The sequence below is a fragment of the Apostichopus japonicus genome, chromosome 3, assembly GCF_037975245.1.
Source record: "Apostichopus japonicus isolate 1M-3 chromosome 3, ASM3797524v1, whole genome shotgun sequence".
Classification (NCBI taxonomy): domain Eukaryota; kingdom Metazoa; phylum Echinodermata; class Holothuroidea; order Aspidochirotida; family Stichopodidae; genus Apostichopus; species Apostichopus japonicus.
Window position 1 is genome coordinate 10,411,824 of NC_092563.1, and position 22,817 is coordinate 10,434,640.

Here is a 22,817-nt window from a genome sequence, read left to right on the forward strand (position 1 = left end):
AGCATGAATTCCATCAAAAGTGAAGAAACATCTTTTTACTGTTTTCATTCAGAGGACACTGTGCCACCAACCATCCAGAATTGTCCAAGTAACATCGGATTGGTTGTTGAGTTGGGTAGTACTTCTGCCTCTGCCTTCTGGTTAGAACCAACAGCAACTGATCTTTCTGGAACTGTCAACCTAGTCACCAGATCTCACACACCTGGTAGTAGCTTCCCATTAGGAACAACTGGAGTGACTTATACCTTCACAGATGCATCCAATAACCCTTCAACATGTTCTTTCAATGTTGTTGTTTCCGTAGGTAAATAAAGACTGACTATATTGTCATATTAATAAAAAGCCGAAGTTAATTCGTTTTGGTTTTCCCTATCTTCAAAATGGTAGAAAAATTTAGTCAACATTCTTACTGAATATCATATTTTAAAATAGTGTATTTCTTGGAAAGACAGTTTTCATTGATAAGCTATTGCCTTTGTCTGTATTTTGTTACAATATATACTTTTGTTTCACATGCTCTGTTTGTCTCTGTTCGAATTTCATTAATCATTCATCACAAGTAAGTCCACATAGTTTTGTCATTTCTACTAAGTACAGTTAGTAGTAGTCGTAGTAGTAGTCGTAGAGAAAGAGATTAAGACTTTGCCTCTCCTGCTTGCCTCTCTATCCATTAGAGGATACCACTCCACCAGTGGTCAGTAACTGTCCAGCACCAATACCAATCACTGTGGAACTTGGAAGTACAGAAGCATCTGCCCAGTGGCAGGAGCCAACAGCTACTGATCTGTCAGGAATTGTTTCATTAGCTCAGAGAAGCCATGCTCCTGGTTCCAGTTTCCCTCTTGGAACCACTGTTGTAACTTACAGATTTATTGACAATGCTGGCAACGATGTTGACTGCAGTTTTCCAGTCACCGTCACACCATGTGAGTTTTCTTCGTTCAATCGGCGGTCTTCTTCTTAAGAAGTCTCGTAGTACCAACGTTAATGAGATAAATGAAATTTGATGGCCTGCTGCTGAAGCCTTCACCATAAGACCTCTACAAAAAATATTTTATCAAATGTAACCAAGTTTTTGTGATCACCATTTCAAGCTCTTCCTTCCTATTGGCAGTACCTTGCACTTTGTTATATTGTTAAATTGCTTTTAAATTATTTGTCATTGTATCTTATTTGCTGAGTTGTTTTGTTACAGCTGATACATCGCTACCCACATATTTAACAACCTATGAAGCATTGAATGTATTTGTGAGACTTAATTCACAACAAAACACTCACTATGCAAATTTGAGAATATCATTATGATGGAACAGGGTCTCAAGACTTTTTTTTTTTTTTATTTAAAATACAGCTGACACTCAAGATCCAATAATCAGTAATTGCCCGGCTAATATCTTTGTTACCATTGAACTTGGGACAACTAGAGGTGTTGCATCGTGGACAGAGCCAACTGCTACTGACATTTCTGGAACTACAATGCTTGCACAGAGGACCAGTAGTCCTAACTCTCTCTTTCCAATTGGTTCCACTGATGTCACTTACACATTCTCTGACAACTCTGGAAATACTGCAGAATGTACATTTACTGTGACAGTTACTACTGGTAAGTTGTTCACTATACATGTAATAAGCCGCCTTGTTTCCACAATCTTCTGTTCCTTATACAGACTTTTGGCCATGTCACTCATACAGGGGGTCTACTAACATGTGTTGTACATTAATGTATCAGGGTCACAGGTGTAAGGTCATACAATATGATTTGGTGAATTTCATTTTGTATTTTGACAGTTGATACTACTCCACCAACTATTATACAATGTCCCAGTGACATTACTGCTGAGGCTATCATAAATACTGGCGGTGTGATTGTTACATGGGTAACCCCAACAGCTGTAGACATTTCAGGCACGGCTAACATCGTCAGTCAGACTGCCCTGTCCGGTTCTTTGTTCCAAGTTGGTACAACTGTAGTTCGCATCACATTTGTTGATGCCTCTGGTAACCCAGCTGACTGTGTGTTTGATGTCATAGTTACTGAAGGTCAGTATAAAACTTGATTTCATATTTTAGAACTAAATTGAAAGTTGACATAATGCAAGAGAATCATAGAAACCATGCAAATAAGTAACAATAATATCAACAGAAATCACTTAACATGCATAGCAATTTTTGTAGCAAATTTTGTAGCAAACGTTAACAATCGAATTGATGTGTAGCTAATAATCATTGGTTACAATTCTCTCTACAGTTGATCCAAATCCACCGGAAATCTTTAATTGCCCAGAAGATATCACAAGGATTATTGAACTGAATGAGGGAGGAGTCGAGGTGTTTTATTCTCCCCCTCAGGCAACAGATGATTCTGGAATTGTCAACCTGGTCTCCCAAAGTCACACACCTGGGCAGTTTTTCCCTACTGGAGAAACAATCGTGGTATACTTGTTCAGTGATCCTACTGGCAATAATAATGAGTGTCGATTTAAGGTGACTGTCACTGAGGGTAAGTTTCTAGCACTCATGCTTGTTTCTCACAACTGTTAGTCTGTACATAATTAGTCAACCTTATAATCTTTCCGATATCAGATCTATGGTAGTTGTTCATGTTGTTTATATCCTTACCTTCCATTACAGTGGACAGTATCATACCAGTCATTGGTATTCTCCCTGAAGATATTACTCGAACTGTACAACTTGGTTCTCCTGGAACTGTGGTCACATGGCCAGAACCTCAAGTGTCAGATAACTCTGGCATTGTTAACCTCGTCTCCCAGAGTCACACTCCTGGTTCCTTTTTCCCTGTCGGTACCACTGAAGTTACGTACACATACGCTGATCCTACCAACAACCGTGTCATGGTTTCATTTGATGTCAACGTCATTGAAGGTAAGTTATCTATCCACCAGTCCTTAAATCATTTTAATTTTCTGCTCTAATAAAACTACTGACAGTGGTGAAAGTGGCATCTATGGAATGTTCTGATTAACTGAATGCCGTTTTGTCCCTGATATTCCTCGGTAGAAAGTAAGTTCATGTTGTTTATTTCCTTCCTTCTATTACAGTGGACAGTTTAATACCAGTCATTGGTGTTAGCCCTGAAGATATTACTCGAACTGTACCGATTGGTTCGCCTGGAACTGTGGTCACATGGCCAGAACCTCAAGTGTCGGATAACTCTGGCATTGTTAACCTCGTCTCCCAGAGTCACACTTCTGGTTCCTTTTTCCCTGTCGGTACTACTGAAGTTACGTACACATACGCTGATCCTAGCAACAACCGTGTCATGGTTTCATTTGATGTCAATGTCATTGAAGGTAGGTTATCTATCCACCAGTCCTTAAATCATTTTAATTTTTCGCTCTAATAAACCAGCAGGCCATTTTGCATTAAAACTGTTATTAATGCATGTTGATTGGTCTAAGCCTTCACAATTATATCACTAACAGACACTCAAATGGTTTAAGTAGCTGAAGCATGTACCTGTAATTCATTACTACAACCATGTACAGCTATGTTTACTGTTTGTCAGTCGTTTTAGTTTCACAGATACTATTGTTTTTTGTTTGTAGCTTGCCTTGTTTGCAAGCATTTAGTGATTCACCTAGTAATAATGTGAGTGATATCACAACCATTGGAGGGGATTTGATGTCATAGAAGGTACTCTTCCATTTGATATTGCATATTAAATTTTTTTCATATATTTTCTGTGCCAAAGATATAATGCATGCTTTGAGATGGTGATAACTAATTGTTTTCTTGATTTGTTTTTCAAGTCGACCCATGTGATTCAGGCCCATGCCAAAATGGAGCTGCTTGTGTCGTTACAAGTACAACAGAGTTCATCTGTGTCTGCGCTGGCAACTGTTTTACCGGAGTCTTCTGTGAAATTGGTTCGTCTTTACTATTCGAATTTGTTGATGCCAGATGTGAAAATTAAAATACACCACTTTATGCGATTTCCTAACTGTAGATATTATAATAGACTTGCTTGAGCTTTATAATTATAACATTTCTTTAGCAATAGCAACTTTTGGGATGCTTCTCCACTTTTGAATAATATTGTTACAAAAGGCATGTTTAGTTTTGTCAGTACATGTATGATCAATTTCTGCATGTGAACCAAATGAACCTGAATGAACCATGTGAACCAAATAACTCAACATGTGAACCAAATGAGACCAGCAACAGATTATTTTGATAGTCATTTATTGTCAAAGGTGCAATTAAAAGATGAAATCAGTTCAGAGGGAGAGACATGCATAAATGTAAGTTTTTGTATTTTCTGTTAGGTTTGAGTGCATGTAGCAGTAACCAATGTGCCAATGGAGCTGCTTGTCTGCCCGTGGCAGATTCTTGTACTCAGTACACTTGTGAATGCCCAGCCTGCTTTACAGGACCATTCTGTAATATAGGTATGTATATGCTAGCAGTAATGTAGGTATGTGTATATGCTAGCAGTAATATAGGTATGTATATATGCTAGCAGTAATGTAGGTATGTATATGTGCTAGCAGTAATCTATAATTTGCTGCACTCCCCAGATGAAACTGATCAATATCATTGTCATATTTAAGATTTTCAATGGATACACATTATTTTAACTTACAGCTTTAGGATGTCTTTGCATATACCTTTAATAAATTCATCATAGTTTAAATTCTGGGCTTTTGTATTTGTGTATGTCAAACTGATAGCACCCCCAAAGGTAATACTATCGAAGAAATGGCTTGGTAGCAATTAACAGTATGAATCTACCCCTTATGTATTTGTGCACTATGGCCGTTATTATTACTCAGTTTGTACCTTTGAAATGATCTGATTGTTTACTCTCACAATCTCCTCTCAGGAATACTACAGACCATTTAGCAATTTATATATGTCTCTGTCATGATTACAATTTTCTTTAATAGAACTGGATGCTTGTGTCAACAACCAATGTCAAAACGGTGGCCAATGTGTTCAAGAAAACTCTTGTACCACTTACAGGTGTGAGTGCCCACCTTGCTTCACTGGTGAATTCTGTGAACAAGGTAAGATTTATCCTGATTTCTTTCTTGACAAATGTTGCACATTGTCCATTGAAAATTTGCCAAGTATATTGACACAATTACAAGGTTTTAGGCTTTATTTGAACTTTTGATGGTTTATTTTTTACAGGGTACAATGCCTGTGATGATAATGCCTGTTTGAATGGAGGTGTTTGTTCTAACATTGGAGGCAGTTGTTCAGAGTACACCTGTTCTTGTCCAAGCTGTGTCACTGGAGCCTTTTGCCAATTTAGTAAGTATTTAGGTAACAAATATCCAAATTAGGTATTTATATGATTGGAAGGTTCCACATGAAGAAACACATTTGCTTTTTATCCATCAGTAGTCATAGATAGGATGTTTAGAAATTTGTGGAGTATATAGCTACATTGGAGGTGAGTGGAGACAATAACCTGTATTGTTATGGATTGTAGGCCATTGTTTTATTTACCATGGTAAATACTTTATACTATGTGCTGTTTTAAGGTACAATTTCTCTTCCTCTCACAGGTCGGGATTCATGCAACCCTAATCCCTGTCAAAACAATGGATTCTGTACATCCTCTGCGGATAGTTCGTGCTTTGCTTATTCATGTCAGTGCATAGGCTGCTTTACTGGTTTCAACTGTGAAGTTGGTGAGTATAATCAGTAACTGCTGCTGCAGTAGCATGACTTCTGTAACATAATGTAAATGACATGCACCCTTACCAGCTGATTGAAAATGAAAATATCTCTCTACAAACTCTGGGTAATAATCTTCTCATGATTGATCAATTTATTAACAGCAATTCCATCTGGATGTAGCACTAATCCTTGTCAGAATGGTGGAATATGTAGTGAGCTTCCAGGAACCTGTGGTGGATATTCTTGTACCTGTCAAAATTCTTTTGCTGGCGTCAGATGTCAAGATCGTAAGTTCATTTCTCATTCTGCTTTAAATTCAAAGTTAATTTGATTTCTTTGAATAGTTTTGTATTTTTTTAAATGTCGTTCTGTTTTAATTCAGTAAAGTTACTTATTCGATTTACTTTGCCCATGCAGCATCTCCGATTAACGTCAACCCGTGCAATAGCTCACCTTGTGGTAACGGTGCCACATGCCTTACCATGGACGGTCAATACTACATTTGTGTCTGTCGCCCTGGTTACTTCGGTATCAACTGCCGTGATTTAGATCAAGGTAAGAATATTGTTTCCCTCGTGTATGTATCTGTTAAAAGGAAAACTTGCAGAGATGTTTACATGGGTTTAGAAGAGGGTTATAGATACTGTGCTGAATACCTGAGAATCACGTTTATCATGAACTGTGACAATATGATATCAATGTTTTGTGTCTTTATAAATCAGCTGAAAGCAAGTATTCTTGAGAAAGCAAGAAGATTTGAGACCTACCAGTCTGCTATCTATAAAGTTTGTATCAGAAGGCTTCCTTTGCATGTGTTCCCACAAACAATTTAATGTCACCAACTATATTTTAGATAAATCTCTAACTCATTCATATATGAAAAGTGTAAGGTTAAACATGAAAGACCATTTCTCTTTCCCTCTGCAGGTGTGCCTAATTTAGCTGATCCTTGTGATGTTGGCCCATGTTTGAATGGTGCTACATGCAGGGCTAGTTATAATGCTAACAGTTCTCCTCTAGGACAGTATGTATCTCAGTACACATGTATCTGTGCACCAGGATTCACTGGTGCCAACTGTCAGGCCCCTACAGGTGAGTACGTCTATTTGAACTAGATGTTGTTACTTTATCTGAAGGTAACAATATATCTGTTATTACATAGCAATGCTACACAATATGGGAAATTGATACACACTATGGCAGCTTTCTATGCAGAAACATATTTGTATACAGAAACATAAACATACATACAGAAGCATTATCAATATGTTATGAACGACTGCACTGACACAGATATTGTTAGTAAATAACTGTATGAAATGCAGTAATAAATGCATTATTAAAGCTACCAAGCAGTCTTTAAGCAAGCTTGTTGATACAATATCATCAAAGACATATATTTTTTTCTTACCAGATGGCTTAGGTGCAGCTTTAGATATATGCAATCTTAACACTCGGCCTGGCTGTGAAAATGGAGGAACCTGTGCCAATGCTTACCATAGTTTTGACCAAGATGTTGACTATTTCTGTTTCTGTTTGTCTGGTTTCACTGGCCACAATTGTGAAGCAACAGGTTTGTTAACCATTTTGACCCTTTTTTCTACCTGCATTCATTATGATACTATGTCTCTCCATTCGAAGCCAGTAGGGTCGAACACACATTTCTGATTCATCAATGTACTCTCTCTGTATTATTGCTACCGAACCACGTTCTGTTGAGTTGTATCTGTTTTATACAATGAGACTTGTACACTCTGCCTGCTATAGGTACGGCCATTGCTACTACTGTAGGTTTTAATTTGTTTCTTTTTTTGTATACAGTGCCAGATCCATGTGCCAGCAGTCCTTGTCAGAACAATGCTGCATGTACATCATTCAGTACATACTATACTTGCTCCTGTGCATTTGGATTCAGTGGCACAACTTGTGAAATCATCTCCTCAGGTAGGCATCATTAAATGGTAGTATTACCAGTCTTTCCCTTGTCTGTTGCGAGTGCTTAGTATGTGGATGAAGAATCTGCTATGATGTCAAATCAACATGCAGCATTGGTCAAAGTAGCTCAAATTTGAGAACAATTCCAAGTCAATTGCTGCATGCACATAAACAGCAGTAATAGTTTTAATATCAGGTGAAGGCCAGTGGTGTCACTCCTTGAGCTACTCTTCAATGGCCTAACATTGATCGCAAGGGGTATGTTTGATGAAATGACGTTTGTACTTCTCAAGCTAATATATTTTACATAATCTCATAATATCCTTTTATCATCAGGGGATGTTACTGGCCCCACTATCTCTAATTGCCCAAGCAACATTCAGGTCAGTGTACCAGTTGGTTCTCAGGGTGTTGCCACATGGCCAGAACCCTTTGCAGTAGACACCACTGGAGTAGCTGAATTGGTCTACCAATCCGATACCTCTGGGTCTTCCTTCCCAATTGGAACATCTGCTGTAGCCTACGTGTTTGTTGATATCTACAGGAATCCTTCCGTTTGTCTTTTCTTTGTGACAGTTACATGTAAGTGATGTGGATCATAAATATATTCATCTAGCAGGAGTCTAAAGAAATTGATTTCAATCAACTACAGTTTTCATGTCTGGGTCCAAGTTTCTCATATTAAGTGTCTGAAAAGCCATAGTAAGGATTTGCAGATATGGTTTAAAAATTTCATTATGGCATGACTATCAATTGACTTACAGGCAACTTTTGGCAACATTCACAATGCTTATCTCCATTTGACTTTCCTACACAGCCGTACAGCCTGGTGATAACACACCTCCAGTCATTACTGGCTGTCCAGGTGACGTGACAGCATTTGTCCCAGCAGATGCTAACAGTGCAGTAGTCACATGGACAGAACCAACAGCTACTGACAACTCCCAAGTACAGCTTTCACTTACCCAGTCCCATTTCCCAGGATCTCAGTTTCCTCTTGGAACTACCCCTGTGTCGTACACATTTACTGATGCCTCCGGAAATCTAGCCACGTGCAGCTTCAATGTTATTGTAACCTGTGAGTATTCATAGTTGTATTGTTTGTATTTTATAGATTCTTGCCAGTGCATGCTACACCTCTCAGATTCATCGCTCTACAACTGCTGATTCATTTACTGTTTCAATTTTATTCATGTTTACTGATGATTGACCCTTGTTTCCCTTTTCTAGTTGAATTTGCTGATAACGTTGATCCTGTAGTGAGTAACTGCCCTAGTGATATTGTAGTCAACATTCCTGGCGGTATGTTTGGCAGGGCATCGTGGACTGCTCCAACTGCCACAGATGATTCTGGTACAGTCACACTAGTCAGTGGCCCTGCTGTCACGACTGGCTTCTTCCAACTTGGATCCACACCTCTCATGTATGTTTTCGAGGACGAAGCTGGAAACCAAGCTATCTGCTCATTTAATGTTATCGTTACAAGTAAGTGAGCACATTCCAATTTAATTACATACAAAACCATATTTTTCTAAGGTTTCCATCTATCCTGTATATCAAAATAGTGCACAGAAACAGAGGTCATTACTCAATGGACTTTATCATTATTTCAATGCTTTATAACATAATTCTGTTTATAATATGGTACAATAAGGTCATTTGACTTTTCTAGTAATGGCTTATTGGGGTGCCCCATCAGTAAACATTGCATGAAAGTCAAAGTTAGGACACAATCGTACATTTTGTAACAGCGAACATGAAGGACCCAGATGGCAATAACCACCCATTTTTTACAGGCTCTGGCCTACAAAGCTTTCAAAAATGAAAAGGTGCTTGTGCATGAATCCCATAGGAACTGTTTGTCAGAAAGTGTATATTATAATAATTTGCAAATGTATTTGATTTTGACAGCTGGAACAGTTGACAACATTGATCCTGTTATTTCTAACTGTCCGCAAGACGTCGTAGTAACTGCTAACACTGGAGCCTCCTCTGCTCCAGCATTTTGGAATGCTCCAACAGCAATGGATGCATCTGGAATGGTTACCTTGCATTCAGTCTCAGCCTCACCAGGAGACTCATTCCCTCTTGGGTCAACACCAGTTACTTACATTTTTAGTGATGCATTCGGCAACACAGCAGAATGCAGCTTTAATGTCATTGTCAACGCAGGTGAGTAAATTTGGTCTGTCAAAGAATGGATATGTGCATGTGGAATGACATCTAAAACAAAGCCTTCTTCAGCCTCATGCTTGGTATATAGAGTATTTTTATTATTCCAAAGTAAACAGTAACAATACGCTTTCAAACACTCTTATTGTGGAGATTGCAGTAATCCTTGCTGGTGGAGTACTGCAGGTTTTCAGTAAAACAAACTCAGCTGCAGGTAATTAGACTAACGTTCTTAGTTGCCTGGACTAATCTGACATTGATGTTGTGGAGTGGATTTGACATGCTGTCCTACTCTGTGTAAGACAATGTTATGATATGTATCACTGTTGGCATTCCTTATAACAAATTCAAATTTGTTGGGGGCGGGGATCTCACCATTGCACCCTTCCATCATATTGGTTACATTTTTCAGGGATATTGTTACAGCTCCCCCCCCCCCCCCTCAAATCAAATTTGGCTCCCATGCTCATGTTACTTGACAAGTGTTTAGCATTTTACATCCACAAAAAATATTTCCTGTTGAACCGGTTAGTGCAACATTGTTGGATGTATGACCTTTAAATTGCTGAAATTGCTTTATCAATGTAAGGTAGATTCAACATTGTGTTGAAGATTTTTTTTCACCTCAGTTTTACAGATATGATTATTTTTGTTCATAAGTCCTCAAAGGACAAGTATTGGTGAAACTAAATGCAATGAAAAAGCAATGGAAACAATGATTTATCATTGCAGATGCGGGGATTATTATCCCAAGCAATCTTTGTCGAGTTCCCAGTCTGGTGTAAGTAAGTGCATAAATTGAATGGGTATCACTTTTTTCTACAGGAGGAAGTGATACAACACCACCTACAATCCTTAATTGTCCGTCATCTCAAACTATAACTGCTACAGCTGGTGCATCCAGCGCTGTAGCAACTTGGATAGTACCTACTGCTACTGATGCCTCTGGCATTGCTGGGGTAACTTCCAGTGCAAACCCAGGAGACAGTTTCCCTCTTGGTCCAAACGTTGTATCTTACCGATTCACTGACAATGCCAACATTGATGCAGTATGTGAATTCCAAATCTTAGTATTGAGTGAGTAGCTGCTTTTTTTCCCTCTTTTTTTTATCCCCTCATTGCTTTGTGTTACAGATATGAAGCAAGTATGTCTACCTGTAGACCAGAATATTCAAAAATATGCCGGTAATATTTGAGGGCAGTAATAGACCAATCCTTTGTCCTAACAATGTATTATATAATACATTATATTACTGCAAGTCACTCACCTCATATGAATGCATCGTTCACAGTGCCTTGCACAGAAAGTCAATAACATTTTTGTACATTTGACAAAGAGGATAATGTCAGAAGCCTAACCTATGGCTATTGATTACAAAACTATGGAGCCAAAATATGGAGCACTATCCTACTGGCAGACTCATCTACTTATCATCATTCTGCTACAACCTTGACAACTTTGACCATATCTGAACTGTCATACAGTGCACTGCTCTGTATGACATTCATTAAAAGTGGATCACATTGGGATAAAATGACTAATGAAGTGGACTGTGCTGGTTTTAACAATTTTAGGTCCAAATTTCTTGTATAAATCCAACATGTTCATGAGATGAGGGGGTTAAATGAAGATCACTGTTATTGTTATATCTTACCTTTGTTGTATTTAACAGGTGGTGGTGGTGGGGACCTGACTGCTCCTGTCATTTCCAATTGCCCAGCCAATATCCAGCAGAACTTGCCTAATGGTCAGTTTGCTGCTGTATCCTGGACTGCTCCAACTGCAGTTGATGAATCTGGAGATGTTACAGTTGTTGGTCCTGGAGTGCCTAGTGCTTTCTTTGCTATAGGTGTAACCACCATTTCCTATATCTTTACTGATGCTGCAGGGAATGAGGCCATTTGTTCCTTTGATATTATAATCACAGGTAAACATTTCAGAATATCAAGTATTGCTTTCTATTTCTCCCAGAGGTTCAGTAACACGGACATGACTACAGTTTTAACCTTGTAAGCATAATATCTCAGTAGCATTCTTGATATGTAAACTACATTGGCAAGTGCCAAAAAGGTTTTTAATGACAACAGGAAGAAAATATAACATTATTTGTCTTTGAGGTTTTAGTAAAAATCACAGACAAGTTTGAATTGGTTAATCCTTAGTACCATCATGCAATGCAATGAACAATTTCTGTAAAGTAGGTACTCAATGGGTTATACCTTTTTTCTACAGGAGGTAGTGGTGATACAACAGCACCTACAATCCTTAATTGTCCGTCATCTCAAACTATAACTGCTACAGCTGGTGCATCCAGCGCTGTAGCAACTTGGATAGTACCTACTGCTACTGATGCCTCTGGCATTGCTGGGGTAACTTCCAGTGCAAACCCAGGAGACAGTTTCCCTCTTGGTCCAAACGTTGTATCTTACCGATTCACTGACAATGCCAACCTTGATGCAGTTTGTGAATTCGAAATCTTAGTATTATGTGAGTTCTATTTTCTATTGTCCCATGTTAAATTTTCCAATTTTGTGTTATAACTGAACTATGGTTTTGTTCATGGAGTTTTGCACATGTGTAGGCAACACCAAAATAGACATTCAGAGGTGCAGAAGGGGAGATGAGAATGCACCAAACAGGGGCGAGACTAGTTATAACGATAAACAAATATCTTCTTTCTCTCAAGTTTTGGGAGCAAGGAAGTGGGTAGCCCTCCCCTATCAAAAGAAAAAACTGTCAGTCAACTAGACTGCTGTAAATTTCATATCAGCACAGGAAATAACTATTGGATATCTCTTTCCTTCAGCTGCTACTGTTGTTGATGATACAACTAGGCCAGTCATCAGCAACTGTCCAACTGACATATTCAGGCAAATTCCAAATGGAGCGGCTGGTGACTTTGTCTCCTGGTCAGAACCGACAGCTACTGATAATCTTGACACTTCACTGACAATTGAAAGGTCACATGTCCCAGGAGCATTCTTCATTGTGGGACCCACTTTAGTCTCATATACCTTCACTGATGATGCTGGCAATTCTGCACTTTGCAGCTTTTCCGTTAACATTTTTGTGTCAGGTGGTGAGTTCCTACAAAACCATTACTCTTTGTTTTCTATAACAATTGTAAACCTCTGTAATTATGATGTTCTGTGTATGTATTTACTTTTTGTGTATTTAATATTGACATGTACTTTAGATGTGCCTTGAAGCGCTAACCTTAGTGCGACAATATTTTGTACTTAGTTGGATTTTGCTCAATTCTCACTATTGCCTGATGCTCCTGATTGCTCAATTCTCACTATTTGGTCCGTCTAATCTCCCAATATTCATCAAAGATGGGTTGGCAGGTCTGAAAGCTCTGTAAGCACAGCCTTGCGAACATGATTATCTCAAGAATGGAAAACTTCGATGCAGATGCTCTACATGAATACATAATCCCTGTTGCTATTAATGGAGAGTCATGAGAATATAAAAACCGTATAAAAATAATTCTAGAAAGCATCTTGGATGTTTCTCATGTCGTAATGAGTTAGCAAAACCTTATTGCTTGCAGTGTGTCAGTGGTCGTGTGTTAATCAGCTAGCTCAACCAGCCTCAAATAAGATTGTTTATAGCTTTAGTATGCTGCATAAATACCAGTTGCAATAAATGGAACATCTTAGACCTATGTTATCAATTATCAGTGTTAAAAGATTTCCCTGATCTTTTAACACTAGTTTTGAATGAAACTCTTTTCTTGACAATAATGAAGAAATGTTTCACAGCTTGAAATGTGGAGAAAACAATGATGCTGGGTTTAAAGTGCTATGAATGAGATGGAAATAAATTCCAAATGACCTTTTCTTTTACAGTCGTTGTGGACAACACTGCCCCTGTTATATCCGATTGCCCAGTATCTCCCATTGAGGTGACAATTAGCTCCGCATTAGATGCTGGTCTTGTAACATGGACTCCTGAACCCACAGCTGTGGATGAGTCAACTGTAACCCTCACACAGTCACACCTCAATGGAGCTGAATTCCCAGTTGGTGATACCTCAGTGGTTTATTCATTTGAAGATGAATTTGGAAATCAAGCCAATTGTTCCTTCACTGTAACTGTCACTCGTAAGTTTCATAGCTTCCTTTTTTTGTCTTGAAATTGTTAATGGTACACTAGACTAACAGCCTTTGTTCATATAAATTGATGACAAATGACAACAATATGTTCCACTCAATTATGGTCATTTCATTATGACCTGGGTTTTGCTTTCACCGATTAGTTTCCTTTTTAATACTTTAATTCTGATTGTTTCTTAGGCGGACCAAATGCATGCTCCGGAAATCCTTGCCCGGAAAATACTTCTTGCTTTTACTCTCAAGACCAATTTTTGTGTCTGCCACGAAGCTCCCGAAGGAGGCGTGATTTACTAAGTGATGATGGTAAGTCTAAATATCTAAGCTGTAACCCCTTACCTGAAGTAAATAATTGGGCAGGGAACAAGGAATGATCAATGTTGCTTCTGCATGATACTCCTTGCAAAGAAGTGCTGGTAGAGCAAATACCTGTGATTTAGTATTAACTCTACCAAATCCTGCCCTAGTCTATCATTACCTGTCAGTTGTCTATTTAAGAATTGATTTTTCTTTGATGTAAAATGGGCTGTTGTTAGTCCTTCTCAGGACCATTTCTTGTAGGCAGCCTACAATAATGATCTGTCATTCTTTTTCTTTCTCCTAGCTGTATGCCCATGTCAAAATAATGGTACCTGTCACCACTCAGGAGAGGGCAACTACTGCAAATGTCCTAAAGGCTTTTCTGGTGTCTTGTGTGATGCTGGTATGTAAAAGTGCTATACCTTGTAGATGTTAAAACTTGTTTCTAACCTGGCAAAACCCATCAATTAGGTTCCATTTCATATTTTCTTATGATCACAGTGGTTGCCAGCCACATCTTCAAAAAGGCAAAAATCCTCTGTGGGTACTATAAACATGTAATGGTGAAAACAAGAAATTGGGTGCAGTGCATAGCTAGCATTCTTCAACAATTATTAGGTCGGGAATGAAGGTGGGACAAATATAAAATATTACCATAATGTATGGTACCCTCTTGGAGTATTATCTATGAATATGTGAAAATGTTGATGCCACTTAATTGAAAATTTATTTGAAAGGAATATTAATTTTGTGGTGTTTTGTTGTTTCTACCTTACGGTAATTAGTTGCATTTGACTTTCTGTTTTTCTCCCTCAGTTGAAATCACAATGCAAAAAGAAGCCAAACCATCTTACTCTGAAGCTAACCTCCAATGGTCCATGGTAACTGTGATGGGTATTCTCCTGCTGGTTATCACAGTCTTGGCATTTGCTCTCTGTACTATGTCAAATAAAATTATGGCCGTCAGTGCTAAGCAACAACCAGATGAAGTTGCTATTATTCACTAATGTTAATACCAGGTATTCTTAATTGATTGAAACTTTTGTACCTTTTGTAGACAATATTTATTCTCTTTAGCGATGTTGCTGATCATTACTTAAAAACATCAGCATATTTATTAGTGTGCAGGTGTGTATATAATGTGTACAATGTGGCATGTCTACTAGTTCCTTATGCACAAAAATCCATTCACTGTTTGCAGGTTATGTGACAAATATAATTCCAAACATTGAAAATCAGCTTGTCTTCCTTATTGATTGTGAAATTCAAGACCAGTGGCAAATATGATTACAGCAGATAAATTTTATTCTAGGATGTTGTTATTTAAAGTTAAATTCGAAGAATAATCAGATAACATATTGAATGATATTATCTGGAAATATATTCACTTTCTATCTTACATCAACTTAACTAATAACATTTCAATACAGGCAAGAAAAGAAAGAGAACATTGATACCTCCTACTGCAGAAAGTCTCTTGTGATTACTTTGTGAAAAAAATCGTATTTTTAAATTAAATAAATATCTTTTGCCAACTAGCGTAATTCATCTGGTGTGTCAATTAGTCATACCACTATGACACTAAAAAAAAACTGAACAATATCTTGCCTTTAACCACTGAATTAGATAGAACGTATATGAAACTCATGTGACAAATTTGACTAGCATTACTTTCCTTTCAACAAGGTGTGTATTAATTGATATAACCAGGACAAAAGGACTGTTGCCATGGGACTAGGTTTCAGCTTTTTGTGCTTCAATGTAGTCCATTACCTTCTCCACAAGATCTGCTTTCTTTTCTCTGCTTTTGATTTGAATATCTTTACTTCGTAACCAAGTTGATAAAGTCGTGGCATTGACTTTGTGAAGCTGAAAGATAAACATATATCAATTAACACTGATGAAATCATTAGCCGGTAAAGACTTACGGCGAATTACTTTAGAGACTTTTAAACTTGTTCAATTACAATAGTGCAAATCATTCTTTAATCTAAAGCCTCAATTATGCTGCAGCTCAATGTGGCAGCATTGCATTTGTCTACAACCACCAGAAGCTACAACTCTTCTTAGAGACTGAAATATAAGAGCAAAAAATTTGCACTCCTCAGAGTAATGACCATTATAGCTGGTCTTTCTAGCTGAAACTAATTCTGTATAGTCACATGACATGAGTATATTTTGGAGGTGTTATACCTTTTATTGAATTAATTTATGAAACTTTAGCTAGGATCAATTAGTTGGATCTGCATTGCACACACAGATGGTCTAGCCTAGATTTGAACAAAATATTCTGTGTGAGGTGTGATATATTAGCTGACCAGGGGACCCAACTGACCCACAAAGAATGATTATGATACATGAAAAAGCCTACAAGACTTCTGCTGCTGTAATATTATTCTTTTCAGGTTTTTAATGACATATATGGTTTTTTCCTCTGCTGATCACTATGACTATGTTTGCTGAAATTAAGTTTGGTAAACTTAATGAAGGACACTTTTTATGACCCATCGTCTGATCTCATCATGATCAATCAAACATACCCTAGGAGAAATTGCTTTTTACATGACTTTGTTTTGACCTAAGCGAACAAATAAAATGATCATCTGCTGGACACATAAAAAAAACCAGAAGTAGCCTTTCAACAAACCGACACACATTGCTATAACAATAGCACAAGTAGTTGAGCTACAAGTCATTTCTCCACACCCATACAAAGCTCAATACATGTGGGCCATGTCAGCTTGAAAGTTTGTAAATTGTATGCAGATATAAGACCATAGGAAGAGGAAGAACTAACCTGATTGCTAATAGCCAAAAGTTCAATATGCTGGTTGTTAATTGGTGAGAGTCTTTGTTTCTTGCTGACTATTGCTGGTTTATGAGATGCTGACTTGACCTAACATACAAAAGGGAAGATCATTAGCAAGAATAGCCCTAGAAACAAAAACAAATTACAACACTTTAACACATGATATTGGGAGCATTATCATACATGTAGTATCATATACAGCAGTGCATGGCTGGAGAGAACATAGGCTGAAGACAGAAAGCCAACTAAAGCAGATAGCTAATTGGCTTTTTGACTCTTTGCCACATCTTATATGAAAACAATCGGCAATAACGATACACATAATTCACTGAGGCGATCGACACTAATGTGGACCAATCAGTTACGATTTCAGATTTTGCCATTTGCATTTGACCTCAACAGACCTTTAACCTTCACAAAAAATCTTTATTAAACTTTAGCATTCACACATTTCAATATGGCTTTCGTAATCAATTGGATCTACATGGACGAGGTTTATGCAAGTTGTCTACTTTTGTTGTCATTGTGTTTAGGTTCTCAAGCTTTGACCTCAAATGACCCCTGACCTCCACCAATTTTGATAGGGTTCTTGTAATCACCAAGTGGGTTTTCACAACAATTGTAAAGTTCAGTAAAGCTTTACATTGGTGATTACCTTTGTGATTACCTTCTTTACAAACTTTACCCTATCAGGGCAAATTTTTAAGAATTTATTCTGGTTTTCCCACAGACAGAACTTACTCTTTGGTTTTCTGAACAGCAAATGTGGTTGTCCGAAAAGTATGACAAATATGGTCAGATACAGTGGGGTTGGTGTATAGAACACAACCTTTAGACAAGTAAACCTCCACAAATTTCCGTAGGCAACTTGTACTAACCAAGGAGGATTTACATTCCAGTTATGCAGTTCATCAAGGCTGCACTTCATCAGTTATCATGTTAAAAGGTTTCTAGACATGGGCCTACATTGAATTGAAATGACCCTTCACCTCCACCAATTTCAACAGGTTTCTTGAACTCATTATTAAAGGTGGATCTACCTACCATATATGAAGTTCAACCAAGCTGCATTTCTAGTGAGTTGTGTGTACAAGGTTTTCACCTTTTGACCTCAAATAGCCATGAACATCAATTTGATGTACTTTTTTAGTTACTGTGCTTACAAGGTTGATCGTCATATACATTTACACACACGTCACATAGATTCATTTGATCATGACACCGCCCCCTCTTCTCCAATATGTGAAATGAAATGATGTGCTACCTATTTTCCCAAATGAATACATTTCTTCCATCCCTCCTAGGTTATTATAACAAATACTTTTACTTTTGTCTAAATTACAACTGGGTCTGTCTCCTAGACATACCTGAAGTTTTCTCTTTGTTCGAGAGGCACCAATATTCCACTGCATAGAGTCCAAATCTGACTGAGAGCAGCTTTGCAAGTCTTCCTGTGGGGCACATATTGAAGGAGGTGGCTGACAAATTACCTGCGAAGTACTGTCACATTCTCTGTTAGCTGGAACAGTTAGCAATGACGTAGATTCTGAAGAAAGCCCATTGGCAGGTTTCTTAGAGTTCCATGCTCTCCCAGTTGTTGCTTTTACTAATGAATCTCGACTTGAACATCCAGAACCACTCTGCAAAGCAGTTGCCGACAATGTTTGTTTTCCTATACTAACTACCTTGTTTTGATAGAGCTTGCTTTTAATTAGACTCTTTTCTTTTGGTAGGACACTCTTCCTTGATTTGAATGTGGGAATGATCCTAGAGGCAGTATGTGATATCAAAGGTTCTTTTGCAATAGAACGTTGGGAATTTGCGGACCTATGAACTTCAAACATTGGCACTGTTTTCTTGCAGACTGGGTCCGTTCTTGTGTCTTCTGTATCATTCTGTAAGTCATTTTGAAAGGTGAATGGTTTTTTGGCTGCTTGTTGAGATGAGTACTCTTGGTTTGGATCTGTTGATTCATTACCAGAGATAACACCTGAACCCATTCTGTGTGACAAAGGAGTTTCAGGTTGACTGCTGCATCTTTTCATGGAAGTTGCTGCTACTTGAGGAAACTTCACAGGAATGGAGGAGAGACTTCTTGTTGGCATCCACCTTGTTGATTGTTGGGGAGTGATACTGTCAGAGAGTAAATGTACCTAGCAATGGAATGAATTAACATTGATTAGTACTATATATAAGTTGAACATAAAAAAGGGACTTCCAGTTTGGGCAATTATAATTAATCAAAAGTTCCAAGTCATCTGTATTAGATGGGACTGAGTGAATATATCTTTTATCAGTGTAATATAATGTTGCCCCATTAAGACTGCACTTCATCAATTAGATGGGTTCTACGTATGGCAATACTATTTATTTGAGAATGAAAATATGTATGTGGCAAAATTGAATACTGTACAGCATTTTCTTTTTGGTATCAATAAGCCACAAACCAGAATTGTTTACTTTGAAATTGTCTTTATGTGCAGCATTACTCAATCATCAACCAATCATAAACACTTATTCATTAAGATTAACAACAAGCTTGTATTTTATCACTTAATGTTTGATGTTTTGTATCTATTCCTGACTTTTAAATGAGGATGGCAAGGTTATTTCTTATATAGATTTAACTTAACACTTTGCCCTGCACTTTGTATCGGTTCCTTATTACGGCCATTCTTGCAAGTGGGAAAATATAAAGCCAGATACTCACATGGGGTGTAACCATAATGAAAGTCTTTTAATTTTGCTTAACAATAAATAAGTGTTTCTAAGTTAATTTAAAGCAAATATATCAAAACTATTGTTTCTAAACCAATAGCACTAGAAAAATGGAACAGCACTTTTAATTACAGTGATGTTAGGTGCAATATCTTCCTTATGCCTTTGTTTGCCACCAGAGGAGCTTTAGTTCAATATTTCCAATTTCGTATCATACACCATAATCTTGGAACTTACTGAAGCTTATATTTAATGTAGATTATAGGCAATCCCTCTTGTACATTTTGCAAGCTTTTGGCAATGTCATATTGTCTCTTCTTTCCTTTGGATGTTGACAAAGGGATTTAAATCACCAATGATGATATTTTAAGGTTATAATAAAATGGTTAATGTACCCCAATATTTTTTAAGCAAAATATTATATTTTCGATTTGAAGCAAAATGACAAGATTCCAACAATTAATGAGTTCATAAATAAGTCACAAAGCTTGTGTGAAAAAGGGAGAGTAAACTTCTTTTAACACATTAATTGATTCCTTTTGTATTTAGTGGGGAAAAGATCATTAGCTGTTTCCCTTATTGGATTTAAATTTTGATGGTTTTTTTGTTAATTGATGCATTAAATTCTGCACATTTGTATATAGTTACTTGAATAAATACAATGAGGGGAAAAAAGAACAATGATAAGATCATACCTGCAAAGTTGCTTTAGCCATGACACCCTTGGTGTAGCTAGCCTCCTCACAGAAGTTTAAAGGAAGTCCACAAACAGATGAGATTTTGGACTTCACATCTCTAAGAAATGCTGACAATATGGATTCTTGGCTAATTCTAGGAATGACACAAGGTTCAGATCTTCGCACACAAAGAGATGGATAACTTTAAATTATATTAAGATCAAGGAACTCAATAAGGATGAAATTGTTATGTTAATGCTTAATAAAAAGCAATAGGTTGTCAAGGCAATGGTTGTACATACTGCAGTTCATGTAACACTACACAATTCAGGCAAAAACTTGCAATTATGTTTCATCCCTGACTGAGAGCCAGGTATAGCTAATATCCTTGAGCTAGATTGGTAGAAAACACACTTCTATCAATAATCACAGCAAAGTCATACAAAAAATATAGTTTTAAATATATCACATTAACTGAGTTACAGTTACTGAGACTTTTGTTTACAATCCTGCATTACATTTTGCATACAAATTCCATACATGTTTGTAAAACATACACCAATTGCAACTTGAATGCAAAACTTCTGGTTCAGTATAGCAAAAATTAGAATGTAAATAAATTAGGCAATTGCACTTGTTAGGCGAAACTGGTAATGAAACCTTGTTATACAAACACTGACTTGACTATATGTGGATCAACTGTTAAACTGAAGTAACTGGGAATAAGTGGGAATATACAATTAACTGACTTTGTAATATCACGTGATGGAAGTTCAATTCCATGTTTTTAAAGGATACGTGAAGACATTGTTACCAATCATTGGGAAATGAACATTGAAGTAAAACATGTCATCCTCTTCTTCAGGTAAGCGGTAGCCATACTGAAATAAAAAAATATCTCTTCTGCTGATTATTAGAGTAGAATTGTACATATCACAGTTATTATTGGAGTACAATATCTTAGAGTAAATACTGGTGTCAATCCATACTCCATAGCTATATTACAGTGTATATGTGCCTCTGGGATCGACTTGACTGGAAATTTGTTTCAATTACATATCACATCTAGTGCTTCTATTTATTTTTATTGGTTGTATTTATTGGTAGTATTTATTGGTATAGTATTTTATTTATTGGTAGTAAATTTCAAATGGCTTCAAAGACCATGATATAAAATGAAACTTAGTATCTGACTGAGAGGTGGTGGGTTACAGTTCTGGCACCCTGTAGAAGCTGTTTTTCTTTCATTTAAACTAATCTTCTGAAATGAGCTAAAGTTGTAAACTAAGTAGCTACCCGATTTGAAGTTACAAGCAATTTGGCTTTCTCCAAAAGTAAAAGCCTCTAAGCAATGTAAATTATCTTCCAGTTCTAGACATACCAGAAATATTCATTCAATTCCAATACGTACCATTTTGAGATAAGAACAGTTGAAGATGAACCCTTCATAACAAAACTGAATGTTAAAAGTTAAGTTACACACTGTCTATAAGTTTTTGTTTGCTTCTTAGTGTTGCTTCTCCAAATTTGCATCCCACTTCACAATTTGACACACACATTGTTATATAAATTCAAATCCAAGCTTAAGATAATGTGGGTGAAACCCTCCACAAGCCTGGGTTCACACAACAGAAAGAAAACATAGCAAAACAGCATTTCTTGTCAAAGTACTTATATGGTGCAACCTGTGACAGTTTGTACCATTAACTTGAAGGTAGGGGAGTGGGATGTACTGGAAATGATCTTATTGCATCATAATACAAATTTGTGTATGTTTATTAAACTAATAAATTAGGTATGTAGTGAAAGTATGCCTACCCTACAGAGTTTAAGATGCCTGCAAATGTTCAATGGACTCTGCATTCTTGTAGCAGACCTTACTATTCACTGTGTAGGGAAAGGCCTGACTTTGCTGTGAGTACTAATAGAGATGTAGTGCCTATAACTACAATTGCTCTATCTTTCTTGTTCTTCATGAACTTTCTGAAGGACATGATGAGGTCCCTATCATTTCCAACATCATTCAGCCTTGTAAAATTCAGTTGTGATTAATCAAATACAGGCGCGTAGCGAGGAACTTGCCAAGGGAGGGGTGAACCTGTAGCCAAATCATCAGAGCCGTAGATTCAGCATTGGAAACTACCAGAGCCGTATATCTAAGCGTAACGCCACCATGAGTTGGCGCGAAGCGTACAAGAAAATGTTGGCCAAAAATGCCTTCAAGATTGCTGGAAATGGCACTTCCCAGGCCTTGCAAGTTGCATCTAAGCATTTTCTATTTTGAAATTACTAGCGATGTCATCAAAACGTACAAAAAAAATATGCTCAAGGGGGGGGCAGTCGCCCCCTTTGCCCCCCCCCCCTTGGCTATGCGCCTGATCAAATAGAATAAGTGGATAAATCAGGATTTGTGATATGAATTGGCTGGTAATGATAAATAG

General features: G+C 37.3%; 2 protein-coding genes across 7 annotated transcripts in view; one reads left to right on the forward strand and one right to left on the reverse strand.

Annotated features, from left to right (window-relative positions):
- LOC139962930 (uncharacterized) overlaps positions 1-15,407 on the forward strand; it is a 48,299-nt gene extending 32,892 nt beyond the window's left edge. The window contains exons 31-59 of one of the 3 annotated variants that reach the window (XM_071963344.1): positions 53-304; positions 675-926; positions 1,352-1,603; positions 1,789-2,040; positions 2,249-2,500; positions 2,632-2,883; positions 3,060-3,311; positions 3,771-3,887; positions 4,287-4,409; positions 4,908-5,027; positions 5,155-5,277; positions 5,535-5,660; positions 5,811-5,936; positions 6,067-6,204; positions 6,577-6,741; positions 7,064-7,222; positions 7,471-7,593; positions 7,921-8,166; positions 8,402-8,662; positions 8,815-9,069; positions 9,496-9,756; positions 10,582-10,833; positions 11,430-11,684; positions 11,990-12,244; positions 12,564-12,836; positions 13,609-13,863; positions 14,056-14,178; positions 14,477-14,575; positions 14,989-15,407. In XM_071963344.1, coding sequence (XP_071819445.1) covers positions 53-304; positions 675-926; positions 1,352-1,603; positions 1,789-2,040; positions 2,249-2,500; positions 2,632-2,883; positions 3,060-3,311; positions 3,771-3,887; positions 4,287-4,409; positions 4,908-5,027; positions 5,155-5,277; positions 5,535-5,660; positions 5,811-5,936; positions 6,067-6,204; positions 6,577-6,741; positions 7,064-7,222; positions 7,471-7,593; positions 7,921-8,166; positions 8,402-8,662; positions 8,815-9,069; positions 9,496-9,756; positions 10,582-10,833; positions 11,430-11,684; positions 11,990-12,244; positions 12,564-12,836; positions 13,609-13,863; positions 14,056-14,178; positions 14,477-14,575; positions 14,989-15,179 — 5,810 coding nt within the window. In that variant the 3' untranslated portion in view covers positions 15,180-15,407. Of the gene's footprint in view, positions 1-52; positions 305-674; positions 927-1,351; positions 1,604-1,788; positions 2,041-2,248; positions 2,501-2,631; positions 2,884-3,059; positions 3,312-3,770; positions 3,888-4,286; positions 4,410-4,907; positions 5,028-5,154; positions 5,278-5,534; positions 5,661-5,810; positions 5,937-6,066; positions 6,205-6,576; positions 6,742-7,063; positions 7,223-7,470; positions 7,594-7,920; positions 8,167-8,401; positions 8,663-8,814; positions 9,070-9,495; positions 9,757-10,581; positions 10,836-11,428; positions 11,685-11,989; positions 12,245-12,563; positions 12,837-13,608; positions 13,864-14,055; positions 14,179-14,476; positions 14,576-14,988 lie in introns of all 3 variants that reach the window. The other 2 variants (XM_071963359.1, XM_071963351.1) reach the window with 2 other exon arrangements.
- A 128-nt stretch (positions 15,408-15,535) lies between these two features.
- Positions 15,536-22,817, reverse strand: part of LOC139962947 (uncharacterized protein C18orf63-like) — a 70,686-nt gene continuing 63,404 nt past the window's right edge. For all 4 annotated transcript variants that reach the window (XM_071963383.1, XM_071963369.1, XM_071963378.1 and 1 more), the window contains exons 8-12: positions 21,175-21,257; positions 20,395-20,578; positions 18,349-19,134; positions 16,970-17,068; positions 15,536-16,041 (exon numbers count right to left, since the gene is read on the reverse strand). In XM_071963383.1, coding sequence (XP_071819484.1) covers positions 15,907-16,041; positions 16,970-17,068; positions 18,349-19,134; positions 20,395-20,578; positions 21,175-21,257 — 1,287 coding nt within the window. In that variant the 3' untranslated portion in view covers positions 15,536-15,906. The remainder of the gene's footprint in view (positions 16,042-16,969; positions 17,069-18,348; positions 19,135-20,394; positions 20,579-21,174; positions 21,258-22,817) is intronic.